The sequence below is a fragment of the Ixodes scapularis genome, unplaced genomic scaffold, assembly GCF_016920785.2.
Source record: "Ixodes scapularis isolate PalLabHiFi unplaced genomic scaffold, ASM1692078v2 PGA_scaffold7__128_contigs__length_106722199, whole genome shotgun sequence".
NCBI classification, from domain to species: Eukaryota; Metazoa; Arthropoda; class Arachnida; order Ixodida; family Ixodidae; genus Ixodes; species Ixodes scapularis.
Genome location: NW_024609882.1, coordinates 98,387,403 through 98,409,421, shown reverse-complemented (window position 1 = coordinate 98,409,421; position 22,019 = coordinate 98,387,403). Strand labels below are relative to the sequence as shown.

The following is a 22,019-nucleotide window of genomic DNA, read 5'->3' as shown; positions in this document are numbered from 1 at the left end:
GCTCGAATCCTGTCGACTGCGCAAACTTTTTTTTTTCTTTTTTTAAGAAGACAGTAGGAATGGCAATCGAGGGGAGCGCGGACGCCGGACGGACAAGGCTAGACCCTAAGGGGCTTCGCCCCTAAAAAGTCCGCTCACAGCCAGGTGCTATGAGCAAGGTTCAATTCTCGCGCTGGCGAAGCGTCACGTGTTCGAGGATATACATTACAGTTCTGCCGAGGTCAGACCGCCAGACGAACAAGCCGGGCCCGCAATTGATCCCCGCGTGACCGCGGAACTTCACGTGTTGAGGATCTATTACACATCCTGCCCGGGCAAGACAAACAAGCAGAAAAACAAGCTGGGAAGCTAACAACGCCATCGTTACTTGTTCCAGTATTCGGCACGTAAAATGGACGACTTCAAAGTATAAAAGGCAATTTCGCTGGAAAGTTTGGGTTTAAAGTAAACTCCAGCGGTTTAAAGTAAACTCCGGAAGTTTTTAACTGGAAGGAAGTCCACTGCATCATCTGAAAAAAGCCTTTTTCGTACAGTAAAAGCGTAAGTTCGCTTCAGTATCGCCTACAAGCGAAGCACTCATGCAGCTGCAGCAAGGACACCCGCCAGAACGGTGACAGCAATCAACGCCTTCTCCATAGAGATTCCTTTCTCCGAAAAAAAGAAAGGATCGCCCAAATCCTGCTTTTTGTCTTCCTGTCGGAGAATGTGGACAAACTTCTTTGTCTACGGAGCTGGAGCAAAAATATGTGTCTTTGAATTGTTGAACTATATGTATTCCCAATTCTAAATGTCCTTTGCGCCGTGTAACAAAAAGTAAAATAAGTCTCCAAAGGCAACAAGAGTTGCAATCTTTTTGAATATATTATTTATAAAACTTAACGCAACCGAGTAATCAATTAACTAATCGATTAAAGGGTGGCGATTAATCGGGTTGAAATTTTTAATCGACGCCCAGCCCTGCATTAAAGACAGATATTACCTCTGAAGCCGTAACAGGCCTAAGAAACATGGATTCATTATTTCGAGCATTTATATATTTGCAAGCATCTGACTCTGGACGTTCTTTAACTAGACTTACATAATAGTCATTAAACACATTTGACAATGCTTGTCCTGACAGTTCTTGATCATTGTGGCTGATCTTTAAAACTTGTTTTGTGGCGCACGAACGACCCAATACAGACTTTAGTTTTTTCCACACAACGTCGACTCTATTATTACAAGAAAGAAAAAAGTCACAAAAATAAATTTTCTTGGCACTTTGGAGTTCTTTGTTTAATTGGTTTCGATAACGTTTGAACACTGTTAGTTCTTCGAGTGATTTTGGTTTTACAAATTTTTGATATAACGCATTTTTAGAACGAGTTTTTGTGATCAATTGTTTTGTAATCCACAGTGTACGAATTTTTCTATGAGTAATTAATTTTTTATACGGAAAGCAGCTTTCATATAGTTGTTTGAATTTGTTCAAGAGCAAGTCATGTGCTTTATCTGCTTTCGTTTCATAAAGGACATCGTCCCAATCCATACAAGATAGTTTTTGTCTGAATTCGTTCATGTTATCAAGCGTTATATTCTGAAACCGTATAGCTAACTGATCATTATATTTGATGTTTATAGTTTGATTTTTCTTTATTCACAAAAATATACCCAAGTGATCGCTTATATCAGCTATCACTACGCCAGATTTGATATATGATGTATCGTTGCTTGTAATAAATAGATCTAATAATGTCGATGATTACGTTGTGATTCTCGTAGCAGTATTTATCATATTTTCACATCCGTTTGATTTGATTAACGCATCGAATTGTGATTTACATGTGTCAAGTAGCATATTAACATTAAAATCGCCTCCCAAGATTACGTTGTATTTATTTTCATTCGCGAACTCGAGAAAAGACTCCAAGTAAGCAAAAAAGGAAGACAAGTTTTCGCTTGGCGGGCGATAACAGACAGCTATAATGCTCTCTCCCATCAGTAAAGACAGCACCTCGCAGTCTTTGTGAACTCAGCAATAATCAGATAGCATCTCACAGGAAATGTCAGCCTTTACTATTAGGCCAACATCCCCGCCACGACATTCTGTGCGGTTTAAAAGTAACTGTTGAACATTGGTAAATTTAAAACGTTAGTATTATGCGTAAACCACGTCTCTGAAAGCATAATTATATCAAACGAAAATTCGAACTGATCAAAAATAATTCAAGCTTGTCTGTTTTATTTCGCGCTGATCGAGCGTTCAGATGAAAGCATTTAAGAGAATCGATTATACTCGTTTCCTAAAAAAGATTTTACATTCGAAGGAAGAAAATAGTCATTGGACATAAAGTTCCGTTTATTCAAAAAACTATCCGTGCCATCCATTTAAAAGGAAAAAAAAAAACCGAACATCTTAAAACTGAGTGCGTGTCACATGAGGCATCACACCAGCTTCTCTAATTCATCCACAGACCTGATCGCGTGCACTTGCTCGCGATCCTTCTTCCGCACAAGGACGTGACCGTTTTTGTACCAGACGTACCGATAATTCGTTGTTTTGGCCCATTCTTTTGTCTCCCAAAGAAGGGCTCGGTCTTGTTTGGTGAACTTTTCTTGAATGTAAGCATCGTCTTTTGATTTCCTTAGAATCTGCCGTTTACTGAGCCATCTCTGATTGTCTGATGAGCGAAGCGAACAATGATGCCTGGTATTTTATCTGCTCGGGATGATAAGCGATGGATAGCGGCCACTTCGTTGAGATCTAAGTCTGGCACTTCAAGTTTTTTTGCAACCTCGTTCACTTTGGCAAGCAAATCCTCGTTGTCAGTCTTAGGAATTCCGTGAATTTCTAGATTTTGTTTCGGGCTTCGGCGTTCCAGTTCGTTCACTTCCTGCCTAAGCCTTTTTATTTCCCCGACACCCGAAGCAAGTCACCGCATCTTCCAACTAGTTGTTTTGAGGAAATATTTCCTCACTGGTTCACTAAATTAAAACAAAAACAAACCAAAAACTTTAAACTACTAAACGACCAGCTTTGACAAAAGGCAGAGTTACTAAAAGATACACGACGTGACTTTAACTGAAGTGTTTACTACATACGCGAGAGGTTCTAGAGTTTTACTTGCCGTTCTTCAACTTGATGATACGTTCGTTCCTTAGTTTCATTTCCTCCAAATATATGTATATATATATATATATATATATATATATATAATCTCCTGACGAAGCCGAGTCTCTCGACGAAACTGTCGATTAAACTTCCGCAGTTTGTTGTTTTTCACCGTGAGTTTTTCACTTTGTTATATATATATATATATATATATATACACTACAGGTTCACCGCAATAGGCGTTGTAGTGGGGGAAAGCGCTGGATAGTCTATTTTCATTATACAGCTTTTTCATTTCGGTAGAAAATAGTACACGAAGACTACCGGCGCTTCGATACTTGAGCCCTAAAAATGTTTCTTAGGAGTTTATTTTATACACCCCTTTTATTGTAGTACACTGCCAGGCTCGGGGATCTCATGACATTTACTGTGAAAAATTACCCGTCGATTTTTAATGACAAACGGAACATCACTTTTTGCTTCAAGGGGTCCTTGAATTTGCAATATGCTTTCGCCGCACAACTATAACTGCAGCGGGAAAGCCTAATTGTCGGAAAATCACCAAGGAAATCATAACAAAAATTATTGCCACAAAACAAGATAAAGGAAAAGGTACCAGGCAGAACAAAGGAGGCAGGAAGAATATTAACTTGCAAGAATAGCAGGATAAACTCCCCCACAATCCTGTTTTGCTGTGTAGGTGTGTCTCAAATGGAGACACGCCTTCAAGGAAAGACACGCCTTCAAGGAATTTGGGCCGACGGGTTCTTTCAAGCATGGCGAGTCGTCGTTTACCTCCAGTACCTGTGGGTCACTGGGGGCTACAATATTTTTTATATGCATTCGAGACATTATCCGTAAATAGATAAGAAAGCTCCATGTAAGGGGACATGCATAAACCGGCATGAACTTGAGGAATACAATGCCTGCCACTTGCATTCACCACGAACTGCACCCTCCGCACCTACCCGTGTTCGGGCAAAAAAAATGTATTTATGAATCTGTGCCTGTATTCTTAAATAATGTTTTTGGTTTTTTTGCGGAAGTATCTCAGCAATATCCAGTTCTATATAAAAAAACCATAGAAAATGTATCTCAGTTTCTGTATCTTGGCTCCAAAATGCATATGCCTTACTGTTCATATACCCGAATACTTCTTGGAGGCTCTCTAGGTTTACGCTGTTGGTGCCTGTTGCGACGCCGTTCTTTTACGTGCGCTCATTTTGGCGCCGCTAGCAGCGGGACCTGCTGGAAGCGGGCCACGGACTGCGTTACGAAGGACGGGTTTCATTGGAAGGACCACAGCCTGCCCCGGGCCGCTCGGAAGACCTCGAAGGGCTGGGGCTTGGAGATCCCTGCCACAGAACCACGACCTGCGCCGTCTCTGCTACCCGTTGCGTCGCAAACAATGATGACGATGGTTAAAAAAGTGCACCCTGTCAAAGCCCGTTAGTGTAAAGTTCACTGGTTGAAGTATAGTCCCTCAAAGATTGCATCGCTTTTTCTGCAGTGTTTACAAGTCGTGCAAGAAGAAGGCGACATTCTTTAAAGACCTGGGTGTACCGGGACCAAGCCCTCACCCCATCTATGGAAATCTGCTTGAAATCCTCGAAATGGTACCTCATTTTGCAGTAAATTCATTGACACCTTTGCTTGGTGAGCTGCAATTAAGAAACTTTCGAACTCACGCAGCCGATGTCTCTACAAATATTGTTTATATAACAAAACAAAAAAAAAAAAACACCCGAAAACAAGACTGCTACCTCATTCCACATAAAAAAACTCAAAAGGATCTGCAAAAACACTAAAATATCAAAATTTTGTTTTAGCGGCTTATTGTGTTCAGGGGCAGATTTCTGAAAACATAAAGGTTTTTTGTTGTCAAAAGTACATCTTAGGCGAGTCGGCTGAACATGTTCCCGACTTCACAGCGCACAATTAGCACACACAAAAAAACACAACATACACACCGCGATGTGTATGCTGTCTTTTTTCTTTGTTAACTGTACACCTCAGCCTCAATATCAAAAAGGACAACTAGTGCCACAATATTGGCAACTTCGGTTTCTCGGTTGCAGGAGTTAGGCCTTGTCAGCTGTATAATAAATAACAGAGATCCATTTTTACATGCATGCACTGGCTTTTACTTTAACAACGGCAACCGACCTTTATTACCAATGTCCTTTAATGCATGAATGCAGTAGTTCAGGAATAACCGTCCGATATTGTTTAGAAGAAATTAAAGAGTCGTTTCCGGGAGTGGACAACATCGTTTGCTGGTTCACTACGAAATTAATTAGAAAAATGGACACCACGTACGTAATCAGATGTCATGCACAATTGACGAGGCTATGTCACTTAAATTTTCCCCGCTAAATTTATTTGAGAAATGTACGTAACAAGACGTTACGTCACTGGGTCAAATCATGACGTCACGTGAGGTCAGTTCAGGTGACGTCAATATTTGCGCTAATTTTAGCTGCGAAATTTCAATTTACATCAAGTCACCGCGATATTAGGTCGCCTGATGTCGATTTCCGCATTAACTTTAGCGGGGAAAGTTGACATCACGTGACATGGTCTTGTTTATTGTGGTGTTACATCACTTCATGACGTCACGTGGCATTAATTATTCCGTTAAATGTGGCGGGAAATTGCACGGACGTATAGAATTTCGAGATTAAGGCTTTCAATTACAAGCATTCCTTGCTTTAAAAATGAAAACAAAATATTTTGGAGTACTTTTTTAGCTTTTGTACCGTCTTCCGAGTCACGTTCTCAATAACGGGCTGAAGGAAACCAGCTTCCGGTTGCCCTCTCTAACACTTTCGGATGCTCCCCTGCTTATTCAGCAGTCAGGAGGTTTTCAAGCTGCGATTGGATCGCTTCTAAAACCACAACCAGACGGCATCGCTCATGTTCGTAGCCTGTTGTTACCATCAGACACACCACGGGGAAACACATGCATACACCAACTCGTATTTACAAACAAAGCGGAGCGCCCTCAGCGGACGCCACCGGCACCGCGCATGCACGATGGGGGTGTGGGCAAGAAGCTCGTCGTCGCCCATGAACAAACCATTGAAATGCGATGTTGTCGGCCTTAGAGCACTATATAGCTCCTTCGGAGCAGAGTAGCGCAATCGAGAACGCCATCTCTCGGCGACTAGCGGCGAACGCCCGAGGGTTCCAACTCCGGTCACAAATGCATGGGGAACGTGAGAAAATCGCCGTTTCTTGAATATTTTGGGAATGTACGGAACGACAATAATTTTTGACATAATAAAGGAACAGTTTCCAATAATTTTCGCTAAGTTGTGTGCCATGTAATAACGTAATTTGTTTTAAAAAAATGCTTGAGCGGCATCACGCAGCAGACGACGCGGCGACGTCACACCATTCACGTGACCCTCTCCGGCCAATCCATAAAGTCCATCTCCGCTGCGCAAAACAATCGTCTGCTTCAAACACCATTGCCATGGAAATTGCCTTCTCACAATTTTGACACGCATCCGATATTATTAAAACTTTGATAAAGTGTTTAGTGTTTTACCATCTTCACGGCAGGCTAGTTTTGAAAAGTGTGAACTCGGCGTTTATTTTTTAATCAGCCGTGTTGAGTCGATCACCATGTATTCTCCCATAGAGCGGGCCGCCTCTTGGAACCCTGAGTACCACGTGACTCGCGCCGAGCTGCTCTGTCAACCATGTTGTCGGCGAAACACGCGGATCAAAGGGTTGCGCTACTCTGCTCCGTAGGAGCTATATAGTGCTCTAGTCGGCCTCGGTGTGAGCCTCCCTGCCCTTTTTCGCGTTTGAATTGTTGATTCTACGTCTTCCTAGCGATGTGTCTGACTACTTGAGCGGCGTCAGCGAAATTATCGAGGCTCGTTATACCGCAAAACTTCGCGTGAATAATGTGACATGTGGCGATTCATTCCGCGTGGACGCCGCAGTATGTACGCTAAAGCCTGATTCGCATGTCTTTTGAGGCCTGCATTCACTTCTTACCGCCAGTACTGGGCCAACATTCGGTTACGGGCCGGCGTCGTCCAAAAGAGCAGACAACAAGCAGAAACGTTCGAAAGAGCAGACGACAGTTCGAACGATCAGGCGGCCGTTTGAACTTGAAGACGTACTGAGCGTAGTCCGCACGTGGTCCTTGACGGTTTTCTGGCGTTGATGTTGGAACAAAAAAAAAACAAAAAAACATCTGATCACGACAATTATCCGTCAATTCAACTTAAAATGCTTCCCGCCAGAGCAATAGTTGTCCGACGGCGTCTGCTTTCTCTTTTCACGGCGCATATCCAGATTCTCGGACGAACCGAGCACGTGAAAAATGACCTTCAAAACTTTCTCGGCAGTTTTGGTACGGCCCCAGTCGCGGCATTACGACGAGAAGGCAGGTTTTTTGTCTGGTTCCTTTCAAAACAAGGCAAGAATACACGTCTGGCATGGGGACTTCTGCCCGCAGCCCGAGACCGGAAGTGCGACCGACGCGCCACGACCGCGCTGTGGCGTCACAAAGTTGAGTTCGTGTATAAACGACCGTGGTCGACGTGTCCAAATGCATAGAAGCGGAAGAAAAAAATTAAACAAAAACGCGTTTTTTTTAGGAAACGATTTAAGGCGCATCTGCGAGGGACGACTTCACATATGTGCTTCGCGCAGCCCTCGCTAGATGGCCCCAGTTGCGGTGACGTTACATCATGCCACTTCAGTTTTATGCCGCGTCTGTTAGGTGGCTTCTGCGTGCGTAAGATATAGTAGTGTGGCAATGTACGAGCAGATATCTACGATGGTTCTTCCACGTAGAGCGCCGCCCGCGGCAGATGAAGCAGGGCGCATCTATACAAGGCCATCATGTGTTCATGACAGGTTTGCTCCATGATACATAAGGATGCATTAGGGTTCAATAAGCTTTTGCAGATATCACTGTGACTCTACTCTGAGTTCACCCATGACTGATGATTTTTGGTTCGGTCATCACAGAAGTGGAGGTGTTCGACGGATCGACTTCGGGCAGAAGGCGCTACGGACGCTGCTCCTGATAAATCTTGGCGACTACAAAGAGTCTTTGAACTTATTTATTCCAGACTAGATTTCAAGGTTGTTTGAAGATTCCATTAAAAATGTGCAGGTAATTGTGCACCGAGGTAGTGCACTAGAATATCGCCCTTAACAACGTCATGCCGTGGCTGATGAGGCCGTCATGACTGGAGGTCGAAAACTATACCGTGATTTGCTTTGCCATTACACACTCTTTGCTTTGCCATTACACATTTATTTTCAAAAGTTAATTTCGTTGCGGTGTCTATTTGAAGTCAGTGCTGCTCAAATGACATGTTATTGTGATGCCTCTTCTGATTCCGTATCCCTGAAAAATTGTGTCTCTTTTCCAGGGCAGTTTGGAAGCAACAGAAAAATGGGCCTCCAAATATGGCGATATCACTGGGTAATTGGGGTTGCCAGTCTCTCTTGTGACCTTCAGCTCTAGAAAAAGTCTACGCCATATAAAAATAACTAACCTGAATGTTCTTTAATATGTATAAGTACAACGGTTCAGACCGTCCATTAAATTAGATAAACATGTGACGAAAAGTAAAAAACGCAGACGAGCTAATAAATGACATCTATAATGAACCTGAGACGTAGAAACAATTAAATAATAAAACTTCGTTGTTCTGTCCACACTTTTTTATTGTTCCTACGTCTCAGGGTAACTGTAGATTAACATATTTTATTTTGCTTGCCGAAACTTCTCTTTGTATACACTGTGAAGCAAATGCCCGGTCTTTGCTCAAAAAAAAAAAAAAAAAAAAGAACGAAGAATAAGTTTCTTTAAGACAAAGTTATACAAAACGTTAACTGGATTAGGTGACCCATCATTGAAAACGGAAACAAAAGTGTTCTTTTTTCGCGACTTGAACAGTGTGCACCCTGACCACTCGCGGTCAGGTGTAGCAGAAAATCTACCATGACCTTTCTCACCTGAAGTTTTCAATGTCTTCCCCTCCAAAAAAAAAAAAAAAGAGCTTGGAAAGCCATATTCTTCTGCTCTTTGTTTTACTTTGTTCCAACCGGAAATCATTCAGATAATCAGATGTTATATTCAGACGTCTGTCGGCACATTGGGAAGCAGTGGTTAACGAAAGTGCCGGTTTTATTGTATGGGATGTCCGCAATGAATCTTTGTGATATAAAAGGAGCCGGAAAAATCAGTGCTTGGGCATTCGGAAGCCCAAACTTTCTCCCCATGGACATTAATATGGTGGATTCCCGTTGATGAAATTTCAAAGCTTAGCTTCCTTCTCTTGAATAAAAATACAAAAAAAAAATTACCTGGGTCAATGACACACGGGCCAGCAGATGACCGAGTTATTGATACTTGTAAGGCGTCCGACCACTTCCCGAACCGTGCAAACCGCAGACGACGTGTCGTCCTTTCGCCTTTTGGGAGATAACTCCAAGCGTCACAAGTATCGCTATCTCTGTCGTCCGCTTTTGACGTTGACGAGGTTTGTGTTGTAATTTTTCACAGGAAGAGAGCTGTGCCTTAACATTTCATTCACAAGAATGGACCACATCAATATACATTCAGTAAACGTTTGGGCTTGCTTTATGTACAGGCGTTGATGTTTCCGGTTTGTTTTAGAGCGCCGAGGCACACTGTGGACATCCTATCGGATAACTCAAATGCCTGGTAACAGACAAATGCCGAAAAATAATTTTGACAAAGGCGGTTTATGTCATCTTCGGTACAACATTCCCCCACTAACAATCATTGTAATAATGTAGCAATTATTTTTGTTGGGGAAAGTTAAAGGAAATAACAATAATCCACTACTATGATACACAGAAAAGTATTCTAATAGCCCATTGAATTTCTGCAATCATATCATTATTGTGTGTGTGTGGTTTCTTTGTTTTTTTAGATACTTTGATGGCTTCAGACCCGTGATGATCATACGAGACCCCGAATTGCTCAGGCAAATATTTATTAGAAACTTCGAGAACTTCTCGGCAAGACAGGTGCGAAATTCATCTTATAATAGGCACATTTATTTGGCTATCGCGAAGGTTGCACAAACATAAAACGTCGTATTTTGATTAGAACACTCACTGTGAAGCTATACTGGCAATTACTACTTGAAGTGATATTGCTCGCTAAATCCGAATTCACTGCAGTGGAACACACTGCTAAGGGACGTCAAATAAACAGTATAAGGGCTGCCTATAACGGCAGCTCCTATATTGTATTGAATTAAAATTATTTCGGTCGATAAATATAAAATTTGCCGATGTATCGTTTATATTTAAGTCATCCAATACTTCGGTGCTTTAGACGGAATTTTCACTGTGCGAAAAAATATAGCCTGTTGAAGGTTAAATGGTAACTGAAAAAAAAAGTTTATTTTTGTTTAATTAGCCTAATTTAGACAAGCATGTCAAAAAACAATTTTTCCTGGAGAAAAATCATTTACAGCAATATTTATTGAGCGACACTGATCTCAGTTTGCGGCTATTTCGTCCGTTTTCAATCGGGCGTCACAAAGTTGGTATTATACCTCACGGAGTGGCGTACACCAGCCACTCCGGGCGCGTCGAAAGAGCGGGAGCTTCAAGTGTGGAGAGGTTGTGACTCCGACTAAATTACGTCCTGTGGCTTAAATATGATTGCAGGCCAGGGGCCCTGCAATCATATTTAAGCGTCCACCTTTTTTGCGGTTTCCACGTCTCTTGGGGTTCGGGCAAGCCAAAATATGATTGCAGGGCCAGGGGCCCTGCAATCATATTTAAGCGTCCACCTTTTTTGCGGTTTCCACGTCTCTTGGGGTTCGGGCAAGCCAGCGGGCACGGAGAGAGTAACTAAATATCAGTGCGTCTTACTTTAACCGGACGACGCGGAAACCTCCTCCACCGACGAGGGCGAACCGCGGTACCGAAAGCGCACAAAATGTGACGTCTTTGGTCCTGGGCTTACTACTGGTCAGAGCCGCTAAAAGCTTCTTTTTAGTCGAAATACAAAATATAAGTGGCGCGAACCGTTTCAATTATTTATAAAGTAGCTTTTGTTCAGTATTTTAGATAAAAAAAGATACGAATGCAGTTTATAAAGTATGGAAACAAGAAATGACCCGTCGACCTACCCGCCACCAAGCGGTGGAAAAAGCGGCGCATACTAGAAAGGAATAGTGGGATGAGGTGCCGACACGGAAAGGTCCCGGATGTGCGCGGGGGCGCTGCGGTCGTATGCCGGCTCGAGGATCCGACCGGTTCCGAGCGTTCCCAAGGCTCTCGGCGCGGGCTTGGCTGGCGATTCAGCCCTTTGGCGGTATGGCAGCGCGAAGTGGCTCCCGTTCTGAACTGATCTTTACCCCGTGTTTGCTGTCGTTTATGGCCAATGAAGTGTCATGCCGAATTAGTATTTAATCCCGCAGCAAATGCAATGAGAGCCGCTCTGGCTGCCAAATGCATACAGCCTATCCAGAACACGCTTCAATGGCGCCCTCTCGCGTTGTCGACTCGGAGTGCGGCAGCCGTGAGCGCTTGATGAGCTCACTACATCTCCTCCAGTTCACGGCACTCTCAAGCTACCAAGGACGTCATGAGGGAGGTTGTTTTTTGCTTGTTTTTGTAATTTTAATTTGCCTATAACTTTTAAAAATAAAGGGAATTTCGAGAAAAGAAAAGTGTCACTAAGTTACTACGTTCAGTGCGCTCAGGTTCGGTGCAAATTAAAAATTAGTAAAAAAGTCATTGCAGGGCCTCTTTAAGGACAGCACGACAAGCTTCACTCTAAAAGCCTCTCTTCCTTTCCACCCTTCCGCCAATTATTTATTGCAGAGTGCGTTGGAGGAGGGATTCTTCCTCCTTCTTGTGCTGCTACATGCTCTTTTATACGCCTGCACATGGCCCTGACGTAACACCGCTGTGGTGGCGCTGTTTTCGGCATGGAGCAAGCGCAGCCGTTTTACTCCGCCAAACGCTGACTTATTTCTGAACAGTGTGTAGGCCTATACAGAGTGCACGTATTGGCTTCTTGTGCAGGGGTTGCGGTGACGTCTGAACGCCGAGTTCGTATTGGCTTTGATTGGAAGGACAGTGTGTATAGACCTCTATGCCAGCTACCTTCCGGTCTACTCACTATCCCTAATTCCAATCGAGCCAATCGACGCTCGGCGTTCTGACTTCACCGCAATCCCTGCAAAAGAAGAAGACGAACTTGCACTCAGCATAGGGATGGTTTCCCACGCTCACAAATTTTTGTTGTGGTATACATCTAAAACTAAGGGAAACGCGATATGCGTAGCTATAGCTTTCTACAAATTCTTAGCGTGCATATGATTGGGCATGAGCCCACAACAAAACGAAGCAATTAAAGAGGCACCGGAACTCAGGCGATTTGCTATGGTTAATGAACTTGGCAACACTGAAAAACTTCGAGTCCAATTGCTGCTCGCCTACAGATTGCCATGATTATATGGAGCGCGACTGTGCCCATCAAAAATTGTATCACACATTTGCTCAATTTTACCGAGGCCACATTTTACAGCGGCAGCTGTTAGTGCCTTTCCCGGTGAAATCCGACGGCGTCTGTATGAAAAACGCCCGTGGCCTCGGAGGACGCGCCGCCCCGTCGCCGCCGCGCAATCGCTCTCCGCCCACCACCGTCGCCCCTCGAAGAACCAGGTCATCTATGACAAGACGCGGTATCGCTCCCTTTGTAGATGGCCGCATCTCCGAAACCGCTGCCACTTCGGGTCCCTGGTGGGTTCCCCGGCGCGTCTACAAAACATTCCATACGAGCCTTTCAACCAAAAAGCACGTCTCAGTTTGTTGCCGAGAGCGCATGTTCCCAAAACAGATTTCATACAAAGACATCTCGTAAACTCCAGGACATGAAAGTGCATCCCATAACAAAAAGCATTACAAATAATCACATCTCCGACAACTATTCTTCCAAACGCAAAGCTCCCGAAGCAAATGCCTTAAGCCAGCTCTTTCAGGAACGTAACAGCTGCTGCTGTCGAGCGCACCAAATTTTGCGTTGTCGTTTGCAATTTTTAACGGAACCCTAGATAAATTATAATGCATTTCTATTTGTTGTTATATGGTCCGCCTAATCCTGTCACTGCAAAAGTCGAGAATGATAATCACTACCCCCCCCCCCCCCCCGAAGTATTCGAAACTAAACCACTTTAAGGTAATATAATATTAAAAAAAAAAAAAAATCAAAAACGCCCGGCAGAATTCACGAGTTCATGTTCTTGACCGAAGTTGCTGAGGCTTTTTTTTTGTTACGGATTTTTTTTACGACACGCAGTATTAATGTCTGCAAATTGAATCTTAAACGTGCCGCTTGTTGACGGCTGCAATGATTGCAGATATGCATTGGTAGTGTTTCAATCCAATAGTCGAAACCTGCAAACAGGCAATCCCCTTGATCACCCATTGTACAAAAGACTCAAGGTGTTTGCTGCAGACATGATAAGAGCATTACCTGCGGACACGTGCCAAGAATCTTCGATGCATGTGTTTGCTTTATGCATATGTGTGCTTCGATCATGTCCGCAGGCAGTTTATGTATGGCCAAAACGACCGTCATGTAAGGAAGGCCTCACAAAGTGCTTGCAGGCTGTTTTTTGTATGGTTTGTGACCACGGCGGTGACCGCCGCTGAATGAGTATTTCCTAAGCTTAGGTATTTGTGGTTCTCTAGACGACTCTGGAGAAACACAAATACATAAGCAGTACCATAAGTAGGAAAAAAACCCTATAACAGTATGTGTATAGCACCTTGAGATAGACTTACAATGGGTAAAATGCAAAAAAGAACATCAGTGAAGGTGCCTCGCGATGATATTAAGGTTTCAGTGCTTACTGAAGATGGCGCTTCATCTGCAGCAATACGTCGAGATGTCCAGTGGCATTCCAGTCAACGACGAGAAACTCTCGAGGCTTTACGGTGGCAGGTGGCGGGCATTGAGGACGCTCCTAACACCGGCCTTCAACTCGAGCAAACTGAAGCGGGTACGTGGATGCGGTAGCCGAGAAACGCTGCCTGGGACCCGTCTCCTTCTGGTGTGTTTAGAGTCCCACATCACGCACATGCTGGGAAAGTTGTTTCGAACTGGCAACAAATGGCGCCACAAAAGCCGGCGTGTCATGTTGTCGCATGTCGCGATCCTGGCGATTGGTGCTGGAAGTTCCGGCAAAAAATTACGAGGGAGCGCGAGTGTCGCTGTCGTCGCGGGGTCTCAACTCTTGGTTGCCGAAGCTGCCGTGGACAGTCATTCTGGAGAGCGACTTGCAGCGGAACAGGCGGCTGCCACATCCGCACTCGCTACTCTGACACAGCCATGAGAGCGGCCGGCGTCAATATGACACTCCGAATGAATGGGCCACTTTTTGGGACGCAGTAAACACACCAGCCGGAAACGGGTTCCAAGCACCTACAGCAAGAGCCATGGCCTGTATTTTGGCAGGAGATAGGGCCAATATGCTTCCCAAATTTCGGCTACAACGTTTTGAAAACTCCGTGTCCGAAAAGACAATTTTCCCACGATGCATCCTCTCCGAGGCCGCTCCATCGAGTATCGTATTTTACCAGACTATATATAGCCCGCGGACTACGCATGTTTAAGGGTTTAAACTGTACCCTGTACTGGAAATCTACAGGTGACGAGCGCACAGGCATTGGGTTTTTTGGAAGATCCTTCGTAATGTTCAGACGTGATATATTTTGCCAACTTGAGTTAAAATCAATCAATCGAAGTCAATCAAAGTTTATCCGGACATAAATACAAAGTACAAAGGTCCTTGAGGTGCGGCTAAGGGACCCCAACGTATCTCCTGACGAGGCCATCACCTCGAGTTTGCACATCATACAGCAAAACATAGACAAAAGTATATACAACATATTTGTATATTCTCCTAGCACAAGCACAGTGCAAGGAGAGCCAACACTTTAACTAATAAACAATAACGAGGAAATTAAAACACGTACTATAAGCTTGTTTAACGTCACAAACCGAAAAAGGGATGATGATTGTCGAGTTACTGTTGAAATATTCAGATTGGTTTTATTAGGTATAGCTAAGAGTAGAAAAGAAAAGAAATTTTAAAGTTTTTTTTTAATTAGTATATTGTTCCACTTGCTTCAGTTCATTCAATCACGGAAGGATGCATTTTTCATCAGGCTATAATTTGATTATCAATAATTTGAGTATCATAATTTGTTCGGGACCTGGACCCCACCAAGGTTTTGCGGTGCGAAAGTTTTTGCTATGTTTCTTGATAGTGTTTGTTTGCAAAAAAGGTCAAGTCGTGTCTAAATATGTAATAGGTTAAAATAGCTTGGCAGAAACTATACAGCTCAACAAATGGTAATATGATGAATTTATTATATACGCATTTGTTAGCAACAGCTTCACGAATAAACATTGTTTGTAGGACCCTTCTTTGAAAGAAAAGAAGTCGATCTTAATGAGTCTTATTGCACGTACCCCTGATGCGATGACAATGCACAAGGTGGGAGTAAACTAAGGAGAAGTATATTGTTTTTTTTTACACTCAGTGGTAGAAGGAATTTTAATCGGTACATTAATCCAATAGATGTGGCTATTTTTATTCGTTCCTTGTTAATGTGATCTTCAATCAAATTTAAAGGCCACTCCTAAGAATTTGCATGCGTTTGTTTGCGTAATTTCACAACTGTTGATGCGCAACGTTATATCACAATGCCAAGGCTTGTTGTTCGGACGAAAAGTGATAAACTTTGTTTTGTTTTCATTTATGTAAATTTTGTTTATGTTAAGTCAAATATGTAGCTCACTGAGCCATACACTTACACGTCCTTCAATAGAAAAAATATCTTTACCTGAAAAAAACCACGTTAGTGTCATCAGCGTATGGAATTATATGACGGGTTAAGGGGAAGCTAACCGTACGATTTTTCCCAGGATGAAAAGTAAGGAACCGAGTATGAACCGCTGTGGAGCGCCATATTTTAATACACCAATCAAGGATTGAATTTCATGTTGCTGCGTGTACTGCTTTCTACCTGAGAGATAACTTTCTACAAGATTACATGCTACTTCACGAATGCCATATATGCCTATTTTTTTATCCAAATGTGGTGCCTAATAGAATCGAATGCTTTACGGAAGTCGAGAAAAATCCTGACAGCAAAGAGTTCTTCAATGTTATTGAGTATACGTTATTTAAGGTCTAATAATGCTGTTTCAGCCGATTTACCTGCTTGAAATGCATATATCTATTTACTAATTACTTTTCGAGCTTTCATAATGTTGTATATTATTTCATAAATATTACGCTCCGCGAGTTTAGAAAAAAGCGGCAGTACAGAAATTGGCCTATAGTTGCCTAGGTCATTCTTGGTTCCACCCTTACAACATATGGTAACAGGGCGATTGTCATTTAATTGGGAAATTAATCGGGGTGGGGAGGGGTCACGTGACTTCACGGTTACGCCGACGCCACTCAAGCCGAAAACGGGCGCCTAAGAGCTGCGCTTTAAAATGTCACGATAGTTTTTTGGATACATCGATCTATATGTGGGTCCTTCGGATCCGCCCCATTCGAAAAGGCCGAATTTGAGGCTGGAGGCCGGCGACGTCATCAGCTAACCGCGCGGCGTCCCCTTGTACGTACTCACAGAGTCTGCTCTTTTTGCTCTCTTGGCGTCACGAGCTTCAGTTTCCTCGTTTACCTTCCACGTTTTGAGCATGCGGTCCGTGACGATTACGTCTACGGCATCGCTCGCCTCGTCAAAGTGCTCGACATTGGTCGCAGCAGCGTTGAGAGTGATTGCTATCAAGAGATATTGGAAGCTGTTCATTTTTACTGCGAACCGCTGGCGACCAGCTCCAGCGACGGCGAGCTACGGACGAACTCGCCGTGATCACCATTGTATGGGATCTCGCAGGCGCATGCACGGTGGAAGGCCAACGGGCCGGGGGCAAGAGCGAGAATAACGCTCGGGTTTCTGAGTTGCGTGAGCGGTTTTGGTTGTACCGCGGTGAGGCGAGTTTGGACGACCATGGGGGCGCTTTGAATGAGAAAGTGGTCATGATCACGTGGTTTGTGGACACCATGGTGTGACCAACTTGGGCGGTGGTGCCTGGTCGCCAGATGAAAATTATCAAAATTCATAGATTTATTATTGCAATTACCAGGGCTCTATTAATCGCGTATCTTTGTGTATAAACTAAGTAGCCTATTAGCATTCCATTTAAAAAAAAATCTATCCGTTTAATTTTCGTGTCATAACCCGTTTAAGCTGAGACTACAGCCAAAGCTACAACAGGCCATAACCACAGGCTAGGCCGTGGTTCTGGCCTTGAGCCACACATTTCTGCCGCTTGTGCTCGCTCTCCGGAAGAACCCATCAAAGCAGCGACCTCGAGCTCTCGTGCTTATGACATTGGCTGTACTCTCAACTTCCCCGCAGGGGGCACCTGTGAAAGCAAGTGTTTGGAGAGTGGCGTCTCCTCGGACCCCGAGCCATGCGGGTTCGCCCGCCCACGTCTGGCTCTCCGTGGCTTTCCCGTGCCCGGGGAAAAGGGCATCCTGGGCTTGAGCCGAGCTCGGGGTAGGTTTGGACCCTTCGGGGCCCCCCGGGTGAGGCAATACACCACTTCGGCCCCCGCTTCTCGTAGACGGGAGTCCTTTTAAGGCACGGCCAGGATGATTCAGTCTAGTCGCCTTTTCTTCTACTATCCCCTCTTTCTCTTTTCTCCCCTTCCCGCTCCCTCAGTTTCGCCTTCTTTGGCGGCAAGTGCCAACCTTATGTGGTGGCAGATACCCTTATTCTAACCACACTTGGGTATAGCACCTGGGCAAGTGCTAGTAGATCAGCGGTTCCAGCAAAGCCGGTTTTGTTATGGGCTGCTGACTACTCCCTAAGTTGGGCTCAATGGAGGGCGGCACACCGTAGGTGCCGAAATCTTTTTCCCATTCATATGGATACCAAAACTAAATCTTTCCTTGATCGGGCCCCGAAAAGGGTCCGGACCGAAGAGACAACATCAACAAGCCTTACCTTGCCAGTCATGAATTTTCCTAAATTTATAGTAATGCACTCGGAGAACGAAGATCAACCACTTGGAAAGGTTTCCCCGTTCTTGGTCGCACAAACCCTACAAACTGTAACTGGGAAATCTTTTAAAGCCAAGAACTTTAATTTGGCGACCTGCTTGTGGAGGTCACAAATGCTGAGCAAAGCAAAGCACTTGCACTCAACCAAGTAAGAAATTACAAAGTATCAGTGACTCCACATCGCTCACTGAACAGCACGCAGCGTGTCATCTCTGAAGATGATCTACTTGGAATATCTACCGACGAGATACTTGAGGAACTTCAAGATCAAGAGGTGGTCACTGTGCGACGTATCACTATCCGTCGCGACGGTGAAGAACGGGACACAAAACACTTTGTGCTAGCGTTCAATTCGACAACGGTCCCCTCCACAGTTAAAGCCGGGTATCTAAACGGCAAAGTTCGCCCCTACATCCCCAATCCAAGGCGTTGCTTCCGCTGCCAGTGCTTTGGACATGGGTCACTAACCTGCAAAGGAAAAGCCACCTGTGCAAAATGTGCAAGCACTGACCCCCCTTCCGACAACTGTGGCAACAATACCCATTTTTGCGTCAACTGCCAAGGAACACACTCAGCATATTCTCGCAGCTGCCCCCTGTGGAAGAGAGAGAAGAAAATTCTCTCACTAAAGGCCAAAGAAAATATTTCCTGCCCAGAGGCATGGAAAAGATATTCTTTTATTTTTTAAGGCTCTTCTGCCGAGGCCACGCGCAGGGGACCGGGGCGGTCGACGACGTCAACCGGAACACAGACGTCAACGGTCGACCTGCGTCTCCCCCCTCAGTTCCCCTCAGTCCCCCTCAACCCCATCCGGAGGGGCACAAACCACTTCAATCCCAAAATGAAATGTGGATCCTATCACTCTGGGGTCCGTTCAAGCGCAGGGTTCTCCAATCCCTGCGCCATCCAAAACCCAGGTGCCTCGAGGTCGGGGACTTCCTTCTCGTCCCTCTGAAGGCGCCCGGAAACCTGATGAGCCGTCGGGGTCACAGGCCCTTAGAGGTCGGCCCGAGGCGGCCCCAGACGAGCCGATAGACCAGAGGGGGCCCAAGTCCAAGGACGACAGGCCCTACTCGAGCTCAAAGTCCTTAGCTTCGACCTCCTGTAGTAACACAGGTAGACCGAAGGATACATCTAAAAAGGAAAATACACCCCGCATCAAAATTAATTTTAAGGTCTAGACCCATGGTCTTTCTTCTAATTCATGCATGATGGCACCATTCCTGCAGTGGAACTGTCGAGTACTGCTCAGAAACTACGACGTGTACTCTCTGTTAGTCCAGAATCACCTTATAGCATTTTGTTTTCAGGAAACACGCTTAAACAATAGTCACTCTTATATCCTAAGGCACTTTCAGGTTTTTCGCAGGGACAAACCTCTTCTACCTCACACTTCTGGTGGAGTAGCTATAGTTGTCTAGCCGTCTACTCCATGTGCTGAGGTCCCGCTGACTACCACTCTAGAAGCTATGGCAGTTCGTGTTTTGTCGGACCGTTTAATAACCGTCTCTTCGCTTTACATTCCCCCTAGCTATCCAATCTCCCGCGAAGAGCTTGAATCACTTCAAGACCAGTTACCCCAACCTGCCCTAATTCTCGGTGACTTCAATGCTCATAATCCTTTTTGGGGTAGTAAAAGACGAGATATACGTGGCTCGATGATAGAGCGTTTTCTTTCCTCGACAGCTATATGCTTGCTGAACAAAGCAGAGTTTAATTATTTCGGTGCTCCAATTCATTTTTTTACATCTATTGATCTGTCTCTTTGCGATCCGACATTATTTCCTTTGTTTTCCTGGGCTGTCGATCCTAACCCCTATGGGAGCGATCACTTTCCTATCATTCTGAACCGACTAAACCCACCTGTTACCTGACCCTACGCGAACTCCCCGTTGGAAGTTTGAGGCAGCAAACTGGTCTGTCTTCACCCAGGCAACCCAGCTCGCTAGTACATCGCTTAACAAACTTTTCATAGATGAAGTCACCAATTTGCTCAGCGCCCACATCCTCAATGCTGCAATTTTAGCTATCCCTATGACTTCATCTCGCTTACCCCGTCGTCCTAGACCATGGTGGAGTGCCGACTGTGAAAAATCAAGAAGAAAGCAGAACAGAGCATGGGGCATATTTAGACGTTACCCAACAGTGACTAATCTCATCAGTTTCAAGCGGATGAAGGCTCATGCGAGATACATCCACCACGTCTCAGAGCGTTGAAGTTTCCAAGGTTATGCTTCTCCTATTAACAGAACCGCCACCACCAAGGAAGTATGGGATAAAGTGCATAAAGTCAATGGGCAGTACCGGGCTGTGCTCTCAGGGCACAGTCCGAAAACGGACTGTGCCCTGAGAGCCTAGAACAACAGGCAGATCTCCTTGGGAAACACTTTGAACGTGTTTCTAGCTCTCAGAATTCTTCAGGTGCTTTTCTGAAGCACAAGAGAGAAGCAGAACTTCAATCTGTGCGGACATCCGGCGGAGCTAGAGAAGCTTACAACTTACCTATCACGCTGAATGAACTGGAACCGGCACTTCATGAAACTAAACCTACGTCTGCTGGACCGGATGGGATTCACTACCATATGCTTACTCACCTTCACCCTTCCACACTCGACATATATTTGCATTTGTTTAATCGCATTTGGGAGGAGAGTACATTTCCGTCTTCTTGGAGATGGAGAGTGGCAACCGTCATTCCTTTCCTAAAGCCTGGAAAGGATGCATCGTGTGCATCCAGTTACCGCCCAATAGCGCTAACAAGCTGTCTTAGCAAAACTCTGGAGCAAATTTTTAACAAACGACTGATGTACTTTTTAGAAAATCTTGATAAATATCAGTATGGCTTCCGTTCGTCACAATCTACATTGGACCACTTCGTCCGCTTAGAGTCTACCATCCGTGAGGCCTTCGTAAATAAACAGTACTGCCTCTCTGCCTTCTTCGATTTAGAAAAGGCTTACGACACTGCCTGGCGGCATGGCATCCTACAAGATATGTATAGCTCTGGCATTCGAGGCAGGATGCTAGCATTCGTACAAAGCTATTTGGCGATACGTACGTGTACATTTCGTGTCAAATGAGGCACTACCTACTCTTGAGAGTCCTGCCAGGAAAACGGCGTTTCCCAGGGAGGCGTATTGAGTTGCACCCTTTTAGAGCGCAGCTCTTAGGGGCCCGTTTCCAGCCTGAGCGGCGTCGGCGTCGGCGTAACCGGGGGGGGGGGGGGGGGTCACGTGATCCCTCCGAGGTCACGTGATCCCCCGAGGTCACGTGACCCCCCCCCCCCTCCCCTGAGATCACGTGACCCCCCTCAGTACCCTTCCCTACTCCTCCTCAAGAGCTGCGCTCCAATTCGGCATTACAGAGATTTGTAAACGGCTTTCATTTTTTTATAATAAATATAAACTCAATAGCCCGGGCCATCCCATCATCCGTACAGAATTCACTTTATGTTGACGATCTTCATATATCCGTCTCATCCTGTAACATTGCTTTTTGTGAACGTAGCATCCAATTAGCAGTCAACAATCTGCTCAAGTGGGCTGATCAAAACGGTTTTAGGTTTTCATCAGAAAAAAACAGTTTGTGTTTGTTTTTCTCGCTTACGGGGAGCTACAGACTCATCGGTGACCATGCTCTCCACTCCAATTCCAACAAAACCGGAACAGAGGTTCCTAGGGCTTTTTCCTGTACTTTCTCTCTGATATTAAGTATCTTAAGGTAAAATGCCAAAAAGCACTAAACATATTTAAAGTCCTTTCTCGCACTTCATGGGGCTCTGATAGTCTCTGCCTTCTCCGAAT

General features: G+C 44.7%; 1 protein-coding gene across 1 annotated transcript in view; it reads left to right on the top strand.

The window, feature by feature from the left end:
* The window catches only part of LOC8050652, a 108,448-nt gene extending 98,393 nt beyond the window's left edge, over nt 1-10,055 (top strand). The window contains exons 3-5 of the mRNA XM_042286312.1: nt 4,602-4,707; nt 8,497-8,549; nt 10,030-10,055. Of these exons, the coding sequence (XP_042142246.1) occupies nt 4,602-4,707; nt 8,497-8,549; nt 10,030-10,055 (185 nt within the window). The remainder of the gene's footprint in view (nt 1-4,601; nt 4,708-8,496; nt 8,550-10,029) is intronic.
* The last annotated feature ends 11,964 nt before the right edge of the window (nt 10,056-22,019 follow it).